At 43.4% G+C, this 17,253-nt stretch overlaps 1 protein-coding gene across 6 annotated transcripts in view; it reads left to right on the top strand.

The window, feature by feature from the left end:
• The first annotated feature begins 5,538 nt into the window (after positions 1-5,538).
• Positions 5,539-17,253, top strand: part of GBF1 (golgi brefeldin A resistant guanine nucleotide exchange factor 1) — a 109,108-nt gene continuing 97,393 nt past the window's right edge. For 4 of the 6 annotated variants that reach the window (XM_069864261.1, XM_069864260.1, XM_069864258.1 and 1 more), the window contains exons 1-3: positions 5,539-5,669; positions 11,286-11,391; positions 12,674-12,740. In XM_069864261.1, coding sequence (XP_069720362.1) covers positions 11,296-11,391; positions 12,674-12,740 — 163 coding nt within the window. In that variant the 5' untranslated portion in view covers positions 5,539-5,669; positions 11,286-11,295. Of the gene's footprint in view, positions 5,670-11,285; positions 11,392-12,673; positions 12,741-17,253 lie in introns of those variants that run through there. The other 2 variants (XM_069864263.1, XM_069864262.1) reach the window with 1 other exon arrangement.

Here is a 17,253-nt window from a genome sequence, read left to right as displayed (position 1 = left end):
TTCCTGGTGTGAAAAATTCGTGTCCCCAGCAGATCATAGAATCAAAGAATCACAGAATCACCAGGTTGGAAAAGACCCACCGCATCATCGAGTCCAACCGTTCCCATCAATCACTAACCAATGTCCCTCAGCGCCTCATCCGCCTGGCCCTTAAACACCTCCAGGGAAGGGGACTCAACCACCTCCCTGGGCAGCCTCTGCCGGTGCCCAGTGACCCTTTCCATGAAAAATTTTTTTCCTAATGTTCAGCCTGAACCTCCTTTGGTGGAGCTTGAGTTCATTCCCTCTTGTCCTGTCCCCTGTCACTTGGGAGAAGAGGCCAGCACCCTCCTCTCTACAACCTCCTTTCAGGTAGTTGTAGAGAGCAATGAGGTCTCCCCTCAGCCTCCTCTTCTCCAGGCTAAACAACCCCAGCTCTCTCAGCCTCTCCTCATAAGGCCTGTTCTCCAGCCCCTTCACCAGCTTTGTTGCTCTTCTCTGGACTTGCTCCAGAGCCTCAACATCCTTCTTGTGGTGAGAGGCCCAGAACTGAACACAGTATTTCAGGAGCGGTCTCACCAGTGCCGAGTACTATGATATTGCTATGTTTGTAGAAGTCCTGGTGCAGACGCAGCGTTGCTAGAAGGGAAGAGCTTGCATTGGCTCAACTTACATCACTTAGGGAGCTGGTGTAACTATGCCAGAAAAACTCCTTCTGTCAGTTTGAACAGCATGTACCACAGGGTGCTCTGCCAGCTATAGTGATGGTGGGGTTGTGGAGTAGAGAAGACTGCGATCACTGTTGCTTCATACATTCACTTTTAATTAGGATACTATTAGCTTCTGATGGGAACCCAAATGCCACTTGTAGTTTCGGCTCCAGCCTGGCTCCTACCCGAGTTCGTGGCACAATCGCAGTGCAGGGTGGGATCCCTCCCTGAAATGTTCCCAAGTGCTTGGCCCCGCTTAGAGCGAGCCTGGGCCGTGTTTGCACACTTGCTGCACTCCGGGCAGCCACATCCCCTCTCTCCCAGCGGTCACAGGGAGAGGCTTGCAGAAATCGGGCTTAGCCTCCCCATCCTGCCCTGGGATGCCTGAGCCCAGGAGAGAGGTTTGTCCCTGCCAGGCTCTTACAGAGCTGGATGTGTGATTCTACAGTCTTGAGGTCATTTCCATGTCAAATTGCTCTCCGATTTATGATACCAAAGGTCACTCTCAAGCTCTTCCACAGACATGTTTTAGAGATTAGGAAATAATGTGAGAACAGGAGTGGATTTTAACCCTGAGTGATTTACGAGCCGTATTTAGGGAGCCTGCTAAATGCATAACGTGGCATATAGATATGTATGGGAAGACAAATGCACACGAAGAAGCAGAGGATGTAAAGAGAGGTTAAGTAGACCCAGGCATTATGGATTACAGTTCAAAAACGTGCACAAATATGTCAGCTCAGTAGAAATGTGGAGAGTTCAAAGGATTCACGATGTTGACACGCTGATGAGAAATTACCATGGTTTTTAATGGTAGTAATCTAGGATTTGTGTCTGCCTTACTGCTTTTATTTTTTTTGCCAGCCAAAAATGACAGCAAGCTAGACCACCTCTTTTTCCAGCTCAGATTTTAATCTGTCCTGGCACAGGCTTGTCTCCATCAAGAAAAGCAAACATGGTATAGCAGCACTAGCACTTTCCACAGGGCACTCTGTCTCGATCACCACATGCTGCAGGGAAGCTGAAAACCCTGCTCAGGGTCTGCAGCAATGTACTTTGAATTGCCCCTCTCTCCCTCCAAACCTTTCACCATCAGTAGCCCTCAGCAAATACAATTAGTACTTAGGCTTTAAAGTAATAATGAAATTGGAAATTTTAGCTATTTCCCTTGGCCATGTGGAAATACGAACTGGTGCCATGTCAGAAACTTGCTTCCTATGGAATGTAATACAAAGGCTGCAGAATTAGACCATACAGGGACCTGCAGTAGGAGTCTTTCATTAGGACAGCCTCAGTGCGACTGCTGGACTGAGCCCTGATGGGTCTCTTTGGGAGCAAGGGCTCTAGCATTTGGTGTTGAAAGGTAGTAGCAGATCTTGCTGGTTAGTGCCAAGACTTCCTAGCTGTAGCGCATCTTGTCTTGTCAGCTGGAGACTTCACTGCTGGGGAACAGACCAAGAACTTCACCTGGGTTCAGGATGTAGATGCTACTATTTTATACAAAATAAATATGAAAAGAAAAAAAAAAAGCAAAAGGAAACAGTGAACCCGACTCACATCTAGGCAGAGATGGGCTATGTAAAAGAAAAGAATTACTCAGCATTTTAGACATACTTCATTTTTCACCAGTCGGGAAGAGCTTCTTCTCAGAGAAAATCCTGTCTCTGTCACAAGCAAACCTGATCCTTACGCTGGATGGGTCTGATGCTCTTGGAGAGTGTCAGAGTTGTTGATTGTTGATTATGGTTTCCATCTTTGTGTCTCAACTGATCTTTCATCCGTGCTGGGTCCATGCCATCAAATGCTTTGAAGATCAGGACTCAGGCTTGAATTTGGCTTAGCTTCCAAGCCAAAAGGTGGCCTAGGGAGTAGAGGGTAGGTTTCATGTACTTGTGGTAGCCAGGGCTCCCACTGAAGCACGCTGTTCTGGCTGGCATTTGCCAAGTGCTGTGGGCTTCATGCCCAGGTGTATCACGTAGCTGTAGTCTACCCAAGGGGTGACAAAGATATGACTGAGCCTGGGCTGCTCCTACAAAAAGGCGTGGCTTGCCTCAGCCAAGAAGTGACAATGGAAAACATTACATTGGGAGAGTTTCACATCACTGGGAAGTGCAGGAATGTTCATGAGACATGGGCTAAGTAGAACAGCTGGCAGGGTATTTTAGCCTAAGGAGGCTGCTCTGCAGCTTCAATATTGTACTTTGTATGGTTTCCAGAGAAGGGTTTTAACATTTTTTAGTGTCTCAGTTTATCTCTATTGCTTCAGTTGTAGGTCCTGGCCTGAGTGCAGGTTGCACCAGATGCAGCACAACAGTTTTCCTTTTGGAGAGCCTTTGGCTGGCTTTGGGCTAGCCTCTACCTGAGCTTGCTCTGGAAAGAAAGAGCTGCTTACAACCACTGTGTTCACATTTCGGAGGCATTTTTGGAATGCTTGGCTCTGGGGAGAGTGGCTGCAAGTAGTTTCAAGCCGTGACATCTGCTTGTACTTTCTGAGTCAACCCTCTCTTTCTGCCCTTTTTATGGAGACCTTACAAAATCTTTGAGAAAAAGCAGAAGCCTTCAATAGGAGGGGCTTGGAAGTTTGACCTCTCTCAGATTATTTAATCTGCTGGAAAAATTCTGTGTTGCATGTGCCCATGGGTCCAATATGTGGGCTCCATGGATGACTGTGAACTGGCAGGGACTGAAGAAGAGTAATGGAACATGCAAAGTCAGACACATCCATCGGTGCAGATTGCAGAGGCCGAGGTGGCTGGGAACACAGACTCCTGACAGTTTCATCAAAGGCTTGTGGGGAGCAAGCTATTACAGTGGCAGTCTGGGCCCAAATGAAGGCAGCTTGTGTGCCCCGTGGAGACATTTTGCAAAGAGCTGGTTGATCAGGTGTCCTGGTCCTACATCTGGATCTTTTGGTGCAAACAGTGCTTCGACTTGCCCACACATGATCCGTATGCAGTTGTGCACTGCGCTGGCAAGGTGCTGCTGGATCAGGCAGTCCAGGCAACCCACATTTCCCCGCTTCTGCCAAGCTTTTGGCATTGGTGCTGCACTGTCACATCAGCAGGATTTTCTGTGCGACCAGGGCAGTGCTGGGCTGTCTGAGGGTTGACTAACGCAGTGCCACAGTGCGTGCAAATGAACTCTCTTCAGCCCAGGCAATGTGGGGCTGTACCGTATTGTTTTTCTTTCTAGACAATACAGTGCTGGATTGTAAGTAAAAATGCAAAGCACATTGCAATGTTTGCTCTTTATTAATGCACTAAGATGCATTCGGGTGAAGCAGAAGGCTCTTTACTGGCTCAATTTCAAGCTCCGTGACAAGCTTCCATAAATAACACCTTAGCAGGGTCCGATTCAGCAGACTGGACTAGGTGGGAGCCTGAGCTGCACAGCTGGCACTGGAAGGGGCAAGAAGGCATGGAGAGGCCTCTCGCCCCGTCCCTGGGAGGGCAGGCAGGCTTGGCTGACCTGCTCTGAGCTGTGCTGTGTGCAGTGGCCAAGCCAGCACCTGAAGCCCAGGTGAAGCTGGTCCCCTGGCCTCCAGCTGTCAGAGCCGGGACGTGGTGGGAGTTTCAGTCTAAGACACATTGATTCTCCATCAGGCAATATTCAGGCAGCTATTCATGTGGAGAGAGAAGGCTGTGGTGACCACCATTTCCAGAGTGTCTCATCCCACAACACCTTCTCTGGAGGATGTGCCCTCAAGAGAGGGATATGGTGATTTCTGGCCACCTTTTACGGTGGCATTGGAGTCAGCCTCAGATTTTGATTTGGCTGGTCAGGGTAGAGTTCCGTTGTGCGTCCCCTTTTGCCTTTGAGAACTTCCCTCCTTCAGCCATGCTGCAGCAGGTTGCGATTAGGAGGGCGAACAAATAGTTTTTGACCCTTTCACCTTTCCTTTACCTTCAGTTTGGTTTGTGTTTTCCCTACAGGCAGAGCTTAACTGCTACTTTGACCACTCTAACACGTGCCGCAACAGATTCCCAGACTGACTAGGCCGCAGATGCTGGTGCTGTAACACAGTTAAGCAACTGTAAAGACAGCCTGTACTCTGCCCCAAGTCCAGCGGATGGTCTTAAACAAGCAGAGTGACCCCTGGAAATAACTGCTGCTAAAGCATAGTGTATTAACACTGGGGCATAGCCACGAGAAGTGACCAAGAAGGTTGGACCAGCACCAAGAATCCATCGTGCTAGGTGCTATACAGCTGCAAAGCTGCGATTGCTTTTCCTGCAAAAAGCCGTCCAATAAACTGGCTTCAAAGAGCAGTTCAACCACACTGTGGTCCCTGGCCGCAAGGCTAGCTGGGCTGGGTAAACTGAGGCCACAGGATACAGCTGGCGGCCCAGCTTGAGTAACGCATCCGTCGTGCTCAGGTCTGCGGCGTTACTGGGCGAGCAGGATCGCGGAGACACCAAACGCTGCGTGGGCCCTTCCGGGCGCCGTTCCCCGCGCTCTGCCAACAGCCGCACGCTGCCTTTCGTTCCATCTGGATTTTCCAGCCCGCTCACTCAGGGCCTCGGCCGTCCCAGCACAACAACGATAAACCTGTGTCCGGGGAGGCGTCCAGAGGCAGGGGGGCCGCTCGGGAGAAGCCGCGACCAGAGGCTGCGGGAGCGACGAGGCAGCGCTCCCCAGGCAGAGGAGGAACCGCCGCGTCACGTGACCACGGCCCCAGCCCCGCCCCGCGCCCGTCCCACAATGCCCCGCGGCGCCCGCCTTCCCCGGCAGGGCCGCGTTCCGGTTGGCTCCGCGCGGCGTCCGTCGGCGCAGTAACCAGGCAGCGGCCCGGGCCGCGCCCGCGGCCACGTCGGAGACAGCGGCGCCCGGCCGGCTTCGGTCGCCCGTCACCGCCGGGAGCCCCGCGGCCTCGCCGCCGCCGCTGCCGCCACCGCGGGGAGGGAGGAGCGGGCGGGCGGGCTTTGGGAGGGCCGAGCCCGCCCGGCCGAGCTGTGCGGCGCCGCCATCTTGGACGCGGGGGTCAGTGCGGGGGGCGGGGGGCGGCGGGCGGGGCGGCGCGGGGGGCAGCGGCGCGGCCGGGCCCGGCGAGCGGACACCGGCACGGGGCGGGGCGGGGCCGCGCTTCTCATTTGCCGTGGTCGGAACTAAATGGGAAGAAGGAAAAGTCTCCCTCTCTGGGTTTACTTTAGCCTTGATTTTTACGCTGCGGGTTTTCTCGGTAAATGCGAGGTTTCTTGTCAGTTCCCAGGCGATGTCTCACTGTGGCAACTAAACATGGAGACTTGCAGAGACGCCTGTCCCATCTTCCTGGCCTTTCCTCCTGTCCAGAGAAGGCCACAAGGATGATCCGAGGGCTGGAGCACCTCCCATACGAGGACAAGCTGAGAGAGTTGTGGTTGTTCAGCCTGGAGAAGAGAAGGCTCCACGGAGACCTTATAGCGACCTCCCAGTACCTGAAGGGGCTGCAAGAAAGCTGAGGAGGGACTGTTTATAGAGGCTTGTAGTGATAGGACTTGTGACAATGGCTATAAACTGGAGAGGGGCAGATTTAGACTAGACATAAGGAGGAATTTCTTTATGATGAAAGTGGTGAGGCACTGGCACAGGTTGCCCAGGGAAGCTGTGGCTGCCCCCTCCCTGGAGATGTTCAAGGCCAGGTTGGACGGGACCTTGGGTAGCCTGATCTAGTGGAAGGTGTCCCTGCCCATCACAGGGGGCTTGGAACTAGGTGATCTTTGAGGTCCCTTCCATCCCAAGGTCTTCTATGATTCCTTCCTGCTGTGCCACCGCTGTCATCACTCCTTGTTTTTTAAACGGCCTTATTAGTTGCTCAGGTTTTTGACATCAGTGTACTGCACAGTTCCTTGCCATACTTATAAGTTAATATTTTTCTGTTATTTTTGTCCAGGCATTGGAAGCCTTCGGAGAAACATCCTGGCTTCCCTGAACTTTTACTGCCTGTGACGCTTATTGCAGGATTACATGAAAAAAAACCAAGCAAGTTAAATGTCGTGCTAGAGATTCATGTACCTTCTCCGTGCGGTTTACAAGGGAGAAAGGGAGATTTTCACTGTCACCTGGGCTCCTGGGTGACCTTGCCAGCTCAGAGTTAGGCAGGAATTGCTTGTAATTTATGGACTGAAGGATGTTGCGTGTTCTTTTTTGGTAGTGATGTATTGTATCAGGACTTAAGTGGCTGAATCTAGGTCAGAGACTATATTATTCATGCATTATCATAAACGATGCAAATTTAGGTTAGCAGAAGCTTACTTTGAAATAGTACCTATCTTGCATATGTAAGATTATGTTTTTGTTTATTATTGCTGTTTATTGGAGAAGTTTCACTGGATTTGAGTCCGTAATCATAGCTGAAGGCTAAAGTTAGTGATGGGAAGAACTGACTTCTGCCAGACTTAGTCACTTCTGATGCTACCTCTTGCTTGTTTCTAGAAGAGCTGCAGACATTACCCTGTAGAGGAGGGAGTGTTTCCTAGAATTGGTCCTGAGACTTGCTGTGGTAATACCCAGGAAAATTTGGGTTTTTCTGCACTGGGATGTTTTGGGGTAACATGTTCCAAGGCAGGACTATGGAGTGATGAGAGCACATGAGATCACATGTGCAGGTGTAAAGCTTTTCAGTGTTTTTATATGAATATTTCATATCTGATACTATTTCAGGAATCCCAGAATAGCAGTAATTACTGCCAAGAGAACATTGCTGAAGGCATTGAAAATCATATGAATGTTCGATTTTGTTCTATGACTTGATCAGGCACCTACCTTTTTCCACTCATAGCATTCCTAACCTTTGTTAGCAATGAGGCTGTGAATGGTAACAGCTTCCTTGGTTCCCGTGGAGGGCTCAGCAGATTTATTGCCTTGTTTTGGAGCTGTCTTTTTCATGTGCTGCCTGTCAAAGTTCTGAGCAGGTGTGAAATACAAGGACTGGTCTGCAGATTTAAGCACGTGTATGAATCTATCATGAGGAAGAAGCAGGAGTTATGTAGCTAAAAAAGCATTTGAAATTTAATAGGCAACTTTCCTGTTTTTTCTGTGTAACTCAAACCCACAGAAATTAATCCATTTGTTTCTGTGCTGAGTCCACAGTCTTGTGTTTGATTAAAGATTGCTTTCAAGAAAGGCATCCAGTCTCGATCTGAAGACATCAAGAAATGTCATAACCATGGCTTTACTAGGGGAGGTTGTTTCAACTTTTGTAATCTTCAAATTTAGCAGTTCTGTTAACTTGTCCAACCAACAGTTCTACATATCCTACTCTTCAGACCATGCCTTTGTAATGTTAGCAGTTTTTTTGTATGTTGAAGAAACATTCAGTGGTTTTGCATAACTATCATGATGCTCATGGTAACCCAACACATTATTCAGGGCTAGTCTTCTAACTTTCTCTCTGCACCTTCAGAGCATTAATTTCAATCTTAAAACTTCTTTCAATGTGGTACATCTATGCGGAGTTGATCTGGTAATTTAAAAAGGGTAGACATCAGCACATGTGGGGTTTAGAGAAGCTATTGCCATTCCTTGAAATAAACTTGTAAACTTTTACAGGGATGGATGGTGCTTTTGGTGGATTTAGCTTGCTAGGTGGATGTCTCTGAAAATAATTGTCTGCCTTTTACTTCCACCATGTGGTTTGGGTTTTTTTTTTCCCTTCTGCAGCACACAGTTGCAAAGAGCCTTTGCATGAATGATGACTGTTGATTATGGTTTCCTTTGGAAAGTTTGTGTGCTGTTGCAATCTTAAATTTGCTTTAAATCAAATTAATATTGCAAGCAGGATTTTCTCCCTTTTTTTGCCCAATGTTTATGGTGAAGCGGACTGTATATATGATGTTCAGGGATCTGAGTGTGAGTTTGTGTTTCCAGCGTGATAGGTTATTTCATGCATTGGACCAGTAAGTTTTTTTTTGCCTATGTAAAGTGAATTTTTGTACTGTTGAATAAGCCTGCATTTAATTGAATCTGCAGCAAGGAAAGGAATGCATTCTCATCAAGTGTTCTCAAAGAGTTAGCAATGAAAGGATATTGTTGCAAAAAAAGCTCTTGAGCTTCTCAGGACTTTGTCAGGAGATCCTTGCCGAGCATCATGGGTTTGTTTTACATCTTTGCCTGAAAGGATCAGCACATTCAGTTTTCCAGGAGGTTAGAAGGAAAAGGTGTATGTTGCAGGTTTTTGTTGAACTTCATGTTTTCCTCTTTGGAGATACTATGCTCAGCTGTTTCCAAATCTGGCGCTAAGTCTCCTACATTCGGGAAGGACTGAGTTTAACAAAGCTTTCCTTGATCCTTTTAGATTAAAGATAGAGGATAAGAAATGGGAGTCCTACAAGCAGAATCAGTATGCAGCATAGCATTTAAGCTTTGACATCACTTGGCAGAACTCTTGGGTATCTGTGTGTGTGCAAGGTGTGTGAGACATGTCTGATATTTTTTTGCATGCTTTTCCAAATCAGATTAGAGGAGCCTTTGTTTCCATGTCAGTTTGCTAAATTCCCGTAATGGCAACCCAGAGCTGACATGCTCAGTGTTTTTTTTGTAGCAGTGAAGATGGGGAAAAACTTAAGTTTTGACAGGTTTGAATGTATAAAGTATTTCCCCCAAAGGACTTCTACGGAACAGAGTTTTGATCCCTGAAACTGCCTATATAGAAATGTGGAAAATATTTAAATTACTGAAAGAAGGAAAAAATAAGTAAGGAGTTTTACATGGAGGAGTAGATCTCCCATTAGTGCCTTGTACTAAAACAAAGATAATGTACTGAACTATAAAAAATCATGATCAAGGGTATTTTTATGCAATATTTTAATGCAGCTATATCAACAATACATGGGATAAATTACAATTGAGGATGGGAACATCTCAAGCATTAGACACCCAAGTAGGAAGAATTTCTGTGGTTCTGATATACACAGCTGTGGAGAGAAGTTATAAACCTTTGTTCTTCAGGGCACAAGCAAACTACTTGGCAGATCTGTTTGTTTATCTTTCTGAATCATCCAGTAGTGAATGAGATAAAATATTGATCTGGTCTGTCATGGCAGTTCCTATATTATTAAATAGTTTTGTCTTTGCCCCAGTTTTTTGTGTAACTCCATTCTGTATAATTAATCTAACAAAGCAAGGAACAGTTTTGCCATAAGATTATTCATCCTGTTGCAAACATACAAAAAATTGGAACAAAAAATCAGATGCTCTCCCTTGATAAGGTATCTTTTTATAATATTTTGCTTTCTTTCCACTATTTACAGAGTCCTGAAGCAAATTTGTCTCTTTCACTTGGAGAATATTTGTATATATGAAGTGTTGTTGATAATTAAAACATGTTAATTAATGCAAAGTCCAGAACGTATGTTCTAAAATTTCCATGATGGTGTTTCTGAGGTCTGGAGTAATATACCAATACCGTTTCCTTTCAGCTTTGCTCTTGCTACATGGCCATAAAACTTCTTGTATTCTCTGTATTTCGTTGCCCTCCTCCCCTGCCCCAGCTGAGTCCTTTAAATGAGTCTGTCTAATTAAAGTGTTATGATCAGTGTTTTGTCTGTTTTCAGTCTTTTGCTTCCATATGGATGGCCTGTTGTGATTTTAAGCTAGATTCCTTATTTTCATTCTGTATCTTCTGAAGAAGTCTCATTACTTGGCTGTGGTTTCATTAGATCCTCGTTTGTATACATGGTATCGTCTGACTCTCTGTCCTCTTTATAAGTCCTGTATATTCTTTATAAGCAGTCATATCTATTAATTCCTTTCCATTCTTACTTTTTCATTTGACTATATCTGGGCTACAGCCAGTATAGAGAGAAAAAGCCCATAGTAATCCAGTCTCTTTTTCTTTTTCTCAGACCATTACAAATATTCACCTTTGTAAATTTTTTCCCCTCTTCTGGCTCTCTGGGAACATCAGTTTAAGTTTTTCCCTATAAGTTTTCAGGCTACATGAGTATAAATGTCTGCTTCTAGCTTTCTCACTTTTTTTCTCCGTGTTCCACCCAATCTCTAGTTATGCTCATTTCTTCATGGGGTTTTAACCCATTACTTTTTTACTTGCCTTCTTTCCTGAAAGCTATTCTGTTATGAAGCAAGTGTGAAATCAAAATCTGCTATAAATTCCTTTGCTTTCACAAAGTTTAAAGTCACAAAGAGTTTTGCTCTGGCCAGCTTATTCAAGCCACTGATGCTTACTTAATAGAGTACAAGGTTGGCTTTTTATGTTCTGTGTAGAGCTGTGGGACTTTGCTTAAGTGCTGGAGGTGTTATTGAATTGTCACGGATGTCTGTCCTGGTACTGTAGCACTTTTTTTTTTCCCCTGAACGTACACAGACTGGAAAAAAATGAGGAATGTGTCCAGACAAAATTGTCTCTTGCTTCACAGATGCCCTGTTTTAACTCACTGCCTGCTCTTGTGCTCTTGAAAACACACTCCGTGGAAAAGCGTCTTCATTTCGTCTTCCTTCTGACAAAATACTTGTTATTTATATGTAGAAAAAAAAAGATCTGAAAGCGTTTCTTGCATCTCTGTAGGCCTCCTCTTTGACTATGGGCAACTTGATGTTTCAGCTGAGAAAGAGAATGATTTTGAGGGACTGGAGATTAATTTGAATTATCTTTATTTTCAGGATTGCCAGGATGGTGGATAAGAACATTTACATCGTACAAGGGGAAATCAACGCAGTGGTGGGAGCCATAAAGCGCAATGCCCGATGGAGCACTCACACACATCTGGCAAGTTACCTTGAACCCTTGAATTGTTGCTATCTGTTCATACTATGGCAGAAAACACAGTTTATAGAAAAGTATCTCAGTTTTTTTTTAATTTTTTTTTTTTTAGCACTTGTACTTCTGTAAGACAATTGGAATAGCTTTCTGCATTGTTCTATGCTGAGCATTTGGGGCTTGTTGTGTACCAGTGACTAGAAGCTGGAAATCTTCTGCCTCTGTACTCTGTAAACAAACAAAAGCCCCCACATTGTATTCTGCATGGAAATCATCTCGTTTATCTCATTTGGGCTTTTACCACCTGGTATGTCAGGGATTTTGACTCTATGGTGCTATTTTATCTAGCACAACTTTTTCTCTAAGAGGGCTCAAAAGATATATAAAGACGGTCTTCATCAATATATGTATGGATTTTTTTTGATATTTTCATATGGCATGGTATTTATTTTAGCTCTGTTTTCTGAATGCTAGCTATATTCCTGGCTGAAACTTTTTAATAGTTTCAAACCTATTTTGTTAAAAGCCATTAATGCAGTGTTACTCAGTGTAATGATGCACTGGTCAGTTTATGGTTTCCACAGTGTAAGTGTGTGCATGTGGCATACCGTATCTGTGGTGCACTTCAGAGTGTCACATGAATAGCAGGTGGCTGTCATCCAGCACAAGTGGTTTCAGTTTGGGCTGGGCCCTTTTTCTTTCTGCAGGCATTTCTTCAGTAGTGCTCACTGCCATCCAGTAGGAGCTGTGGGTGCTGATGTACATAGCTTGGAGAAACTGCTGATCTTCCTTTTTTTATTATCAAAAAGATAAGATTAAAGCTAAAGGATGCAGCTATTCATATAAATTTTGCACTGTGATTCTTTCTTCAAGTTATTTTAATGGCACCAAATGTCATTGTATTTCTATTCCCATTACAATCTGCATAGATTAACATTATAGCAAATCCAGATGAGCCATTTCAATATGATATAAGGTAGATTTGCTCTGAAATTTATTGAACAGTGGAAGGCTAATCAGAAATGCTTCTAAGGACAATAAAACCAAACCAAAATGCTCAGTCTTGAGCCTATGCTTTTGACATTTGAGCTGTATGATATTGGGGAGCAGTAGCAGGAAAATAAAAATGCTTCTCTTTATTTTGATGGCGTTAACGTGCTCACAGTGATCAACTCAACCCACAGTACTAGTGTGAAATTGAAGGTGAGGTCTTTACAGACCCATTATTAAGATTTGCCTTCAGGAATATGCTTGCCTCATTAATGGTTTCCTTTATATATATAACCTATAGGATGAAGAAAGAGATCCCCTGCTGCATAGCTTTAGCCTCTTAAAAGAAGTGCTGAATAATATAACAGGTAAGATTATACAGAAGTCTGCAGGTATGTGTACCTGCCAGGGTATATGCAAATAAACATAAAGGTGTCTTTGTTTGTCTTATTTGCTATCTAGAGGTCGTATATTGAATAATAAGAGCGAGCAAATATAGTGCTAGACAAGTAATACTAACATAAACTAGTAGACAGATACCAGTACTGCCACTGTCTGCACATATATGTGTGTGTGTATACATACATACTTTTTTGTATAGATATACATGTTACTTCAGTATACTGAAGCTTGTAACAATACGTGGGTTCTGGTATATTAGTATGCATAGTCCTTCTGTGCTTTATTTTTGCTTTCTGATCTATGAATGATACAGAAAAATCTGTTTAGAAAGTAGCCTCCTATTATCTGTTTTCTCCTCACGTTCTTTGGTTTGTTGGTTTTCATCGTTTGTTATCAGTAATAAGTGAAGCACAGACTTCACTTTCCATTTGGGTCTTCTGAATGTTGAACTGAAAGGCTTACTTAGTGACAAGTTGCGCTGAAAAGAACAGGAAATCTATGTTGATTACAGAAGTAGAACAAAAGGCTGAGATGTGCATTCTGACCAGTTTTTTTTTTTCTCCCAATCAGTCTTCCTTCTCTTTACCTCCACATTCTCTCTTTTTTGTAGTTTCAGGAGAGACTGTTTAGGTGTAACCTAAGTATATTTTGAAAGTCTAGAAATGAGGCTACTCTAAGCTGCACATGGCATTCTGCTGGTTCTTCCCAGGGCTTATCTTACTTTTATGTACTGCAATCAGTAAGCTTTATTTCTGGTCCCTTTATTACAGTAAGTGTTCAGAACTGCACTCAGCCTAAGTTTGAGATGGACTTCTTACATTTCTAATTCCAAAGCATGCCTGTTCTTGTGACAGTGCTGAGCCTAGAATCCCATAAAAAGTACATTCACTAGAAGTACCACAATGCTGCTTCCAGATGCTGACAAGAGGTGCTGAGGATGTGCCAGTTCCAAGCCCTTATTCCTTCCTTTTTTTGTGGCTGCCTGTAAGTGTAGTGCTTTGGTTTACTTTATCCAGTGTGCTTCCCTTGGTTGTGAGCAGAACTCTTCGGTGAGGCTATGACGTTTTAGAGAACTCCTGCACAGCTTGCATTTCTGGGTAGTATCTTTGTTCTGGATGTTATGCTTGTACCCAGACTACGTGACAGTCTGGATTTGTGGCTTTTTGTAAGCTCGCTCATCTTCTGTAAGATATGCATACAGTCACTAAAAGGGTTTTGGGAGGAAGTTTTCCTTCTCTCCTTTCTGTGAGATAAAATTTTCGTTAAATAAGACTCCTGAAGTTCTTTGCCATTATTGCAAATACCTCTTCTCACCAACAAGAGCCAGGAACATCAGGATGCTCAAATAAATGCCGTATGAGTAAATCTCAGGAACTGGCCATTTATCTGGAGTATCTAGATGCAATGTGCTGTTGACTTGTTGGGAGGAAAACAATGCCAGCCCACTATCTGCTTGTGTTAGAGAAAGCAAAGTTTATTGTACTGAGGAATTCTGAGACTCCCTGTGTTAGTCATCCTGGAGGTGGTTCATGCTAGGGTGATAGTTGCTTATATATGATGATACATGTTGGTTTGACTACATGGAGTTCTTTCTAAACAGCCAGTTTCAGCTTCAATGGCTGCTGCTTACGAACTAATGTCTTGTGATAGGACATCATTACTATGCTCCATTTTTTTTCCAGTTCTAGACATGGACTGGTTCCCAAGCAATACCTCGTCATCTGCCTCATCTTCCAGGCAATGAAGAGTCCAAGCTTAGGGATTTTTGTGGATGTTTTTTGTTTTGTTTTGTGTTTTGTTTTGGTTTTGGTTTTTTTTTAGCCTGAACCTTCCTTTCATGTCTCTTTCATTAGCTCATGGAAACACATTGCTTTTATATTTAAATTTATTCAAGCTGTAATCTTTGACATTTGAGTTAGCTTTTAGTACAATTTTGCATTTATAGTAATATATATTATGTATTTTCTCAATCCCCCAAGAACCCATTTTAATCTGTTCCGGATGCAAATTTCAGGCCGCCTTGTCCCATCTCCCCTCTTGTTCTCACCCTTTCTTCCCCTCCCCCACAGAGCATGTTTGATCAGGTGTGGCAGGAATATCCACTGTCAAGCTGCGCCCTTTATATTAGTCAATATTATCCTTCCTTCCCTCCCACTCCCTTCATTCTCCTCTGGGCTTTACCAGTTGATTTATAATTTTGGAATTCTCATCGGAGTCTGTAATACAGTTTGTTCATTATTTAACCAAAACCTGTTTAATGAGCAAAGAGAGGCAATGTAAATGTTAGGCATGTTGCAGTGGAGTACCTTTTGTTCTCCTCTGAGCTAGTGGATATTAACTCTGTCGTGACTGTGATGCTGAAATACCCTGGTCAAGGGTATAAAGATGCTCTGTATGCCTCCAGTTGTTAACAATCCCTATTTAAAGGTATTGCTCCTCAAGAGTCACTACATTATGTAATGTGTTTCATTTGATTACCAAAATAGTAAAAGTTTGCCTACAACTAAGTGGTGGTATCTCATCCCATTGGAATGTCTAAATGGGCTCTTGAAGGAAACATCTAGAGAAGATGGTGTTGCTCAGTACAGACAATATCGTGATTGTAGTAGGAGTAACCTCTCTTCTACAGTTCAGTGTACCTAGCCTAGGGCCTTGGCCCTGGATTATGTGGAATGATGTTACTCTTGAAAATTCTGACAGAGAAACTGAATTTCTGTGGCAATTTTATGTAGATTTATAAAAGCAGTTTAATTTGAAAATGATCAGCATGTCTGCTCTGATGCACTATCATTTGGTTTACTGTATGACATTTTATGCTTCTGTGGGCTGCAGGTATTTTAATTATTACTGACGGTAGTTGCCTGAAAAATAGAAAAGAAAAATAGAGGTCCTGGCGTATTGGGTGGTACAAAAGTTACTCCAATATTAATTTAATAGCTGAATGCTTGTACTAAAATATACACTGTAAGCCTAAATTTGATGTGGTGTCTTACATTTCCCATGCTTAGAAAAAGCAAAAATTAGTGTCCTGAGTTACGACCATACTGAAGCAGTGACTCTCAAGCTTTGTCCATGTCTGCAAAGTTGAAATACAGCTACATCTTCAAAGGCTATTTTAAAACTGATGGAAGCCTTAGTATTGATACAAGTTTGGATCTAGGGTCACTGTCACCACGAATTCTGTTTGATTGCTTTTTAAAGTAAGCTGAGTATCTAGGAAATGTGTCTGGATATTGGAATATTTATTTCATCAATTTATTATGGATTTAGTTCAACAAACGGAAGCTTCTTTTTTTGATGTGCAGTGATAACTGAACATCTTCTCTTTCATGTGTGCTTCTAACTTAGGATGCTCTTGAGCTCACTAGGGAGAGGTTTTTATAACCACAAATGGCTGGAAATATGAATTAATTATGATTTTATGTGATCTGATGAGAACAGAGTTTCCCTAAATCTTACTGTGGCTGTTGAAGTCTTCAGACCATTCCAGTATGATGTAGAGGTAGGAGCAGGCACTTCTGTCATCGTTCTCCTCATTTGTAAGTTGGGTGATGAGTCAGTAACCAGAATTTTCATGACTGAAGTACTGCTTACTGATGTGTAGGATGGCTTCAGGACAGAAAATTATGGGATACAACTGCCTTGTACAAGTCAGCACTGCAATGGGAGAAGCAGGTGTTTGTGGAAAGTGTGTGCATTGAGAGTCTATTTAAATAAGGTTTAAACTAGGTAAACACACCTGTGAAGAGGTGCTTGTGTATATTTTAGGTCCATGAGTGCCAGACTGGAAGGTTTGAGTCCTTTTATCCTCTGGTGATTCAGAGTTAGTGCATTTAAACAGAAGCTGCAAAGTAAGCTGTTAGAAGCACTCTGATTTCATGCACATTGATGACATTTTAAATGAATGCTTGTACAGAGGGTTCAGAAGAGTCTTTTCATGGCTTATTTCAGACAAGAAGCTGCTGCAAATCTCCATCTTCAGAGGGTTGGCTGGGGCATTAAGAGCTGGCTAAAGGTCAAATGACTGTAACTGTAAGAGAACCTTTGCCCAGTGTACTGACTTAATATACTTGTTACTGTAGCCATCAGTTTCCTAGTATGTAGATTTGATTGCACGCTCATTTTCTCATGTCTGAATTCTGTAAATGCAGTTTTTTTAGGGAAAATCTGACATTCGTAAAAAACAACGTAGGAATTTTATCCTGATTTGGGATTAATGTCTGAACTTTTTCTGAATGGTCTAGTTCTAACAACTGGTAAATTGATAGTAAATATAAATGCATGGCCTGCTCTCAGTGCTATTGAATAGAATCTGAGATATTCTTTGTAGTCCATAAAAGTTAAGAAATGAGAGAAAGTAATGTATGTAGTTTTTGTTTGTTTTTTTTTTTAAATAAGTGTAGGAATTAGATTATATGCATGTGTGATGTTTAGTGCTGCAATGGTTGTTACTTTATAGGTAAGAGCAATACTGTATTT

This window comes from Phaenicophaeus curvirostris, chromosome 9, assembly GCF_032191515.1.
Source record: "Phaenicophaeus curvirostris isolate KB17595 chromosome 9, BPBGC_Pcur_1.0, whole genome shotgun sequence".
NCBI lineage: Eukaryota > Metazoa > Chordata > Aves > Cuculiformes > Cuculidae > Phaenicophaeus > Phaenicophaeus curvirostris.
The sequence above is the reverse complement of the archived record's forward strand: the minus strand, read 5'-3'. Positions and strand labels throughout refer to the sequence as shown.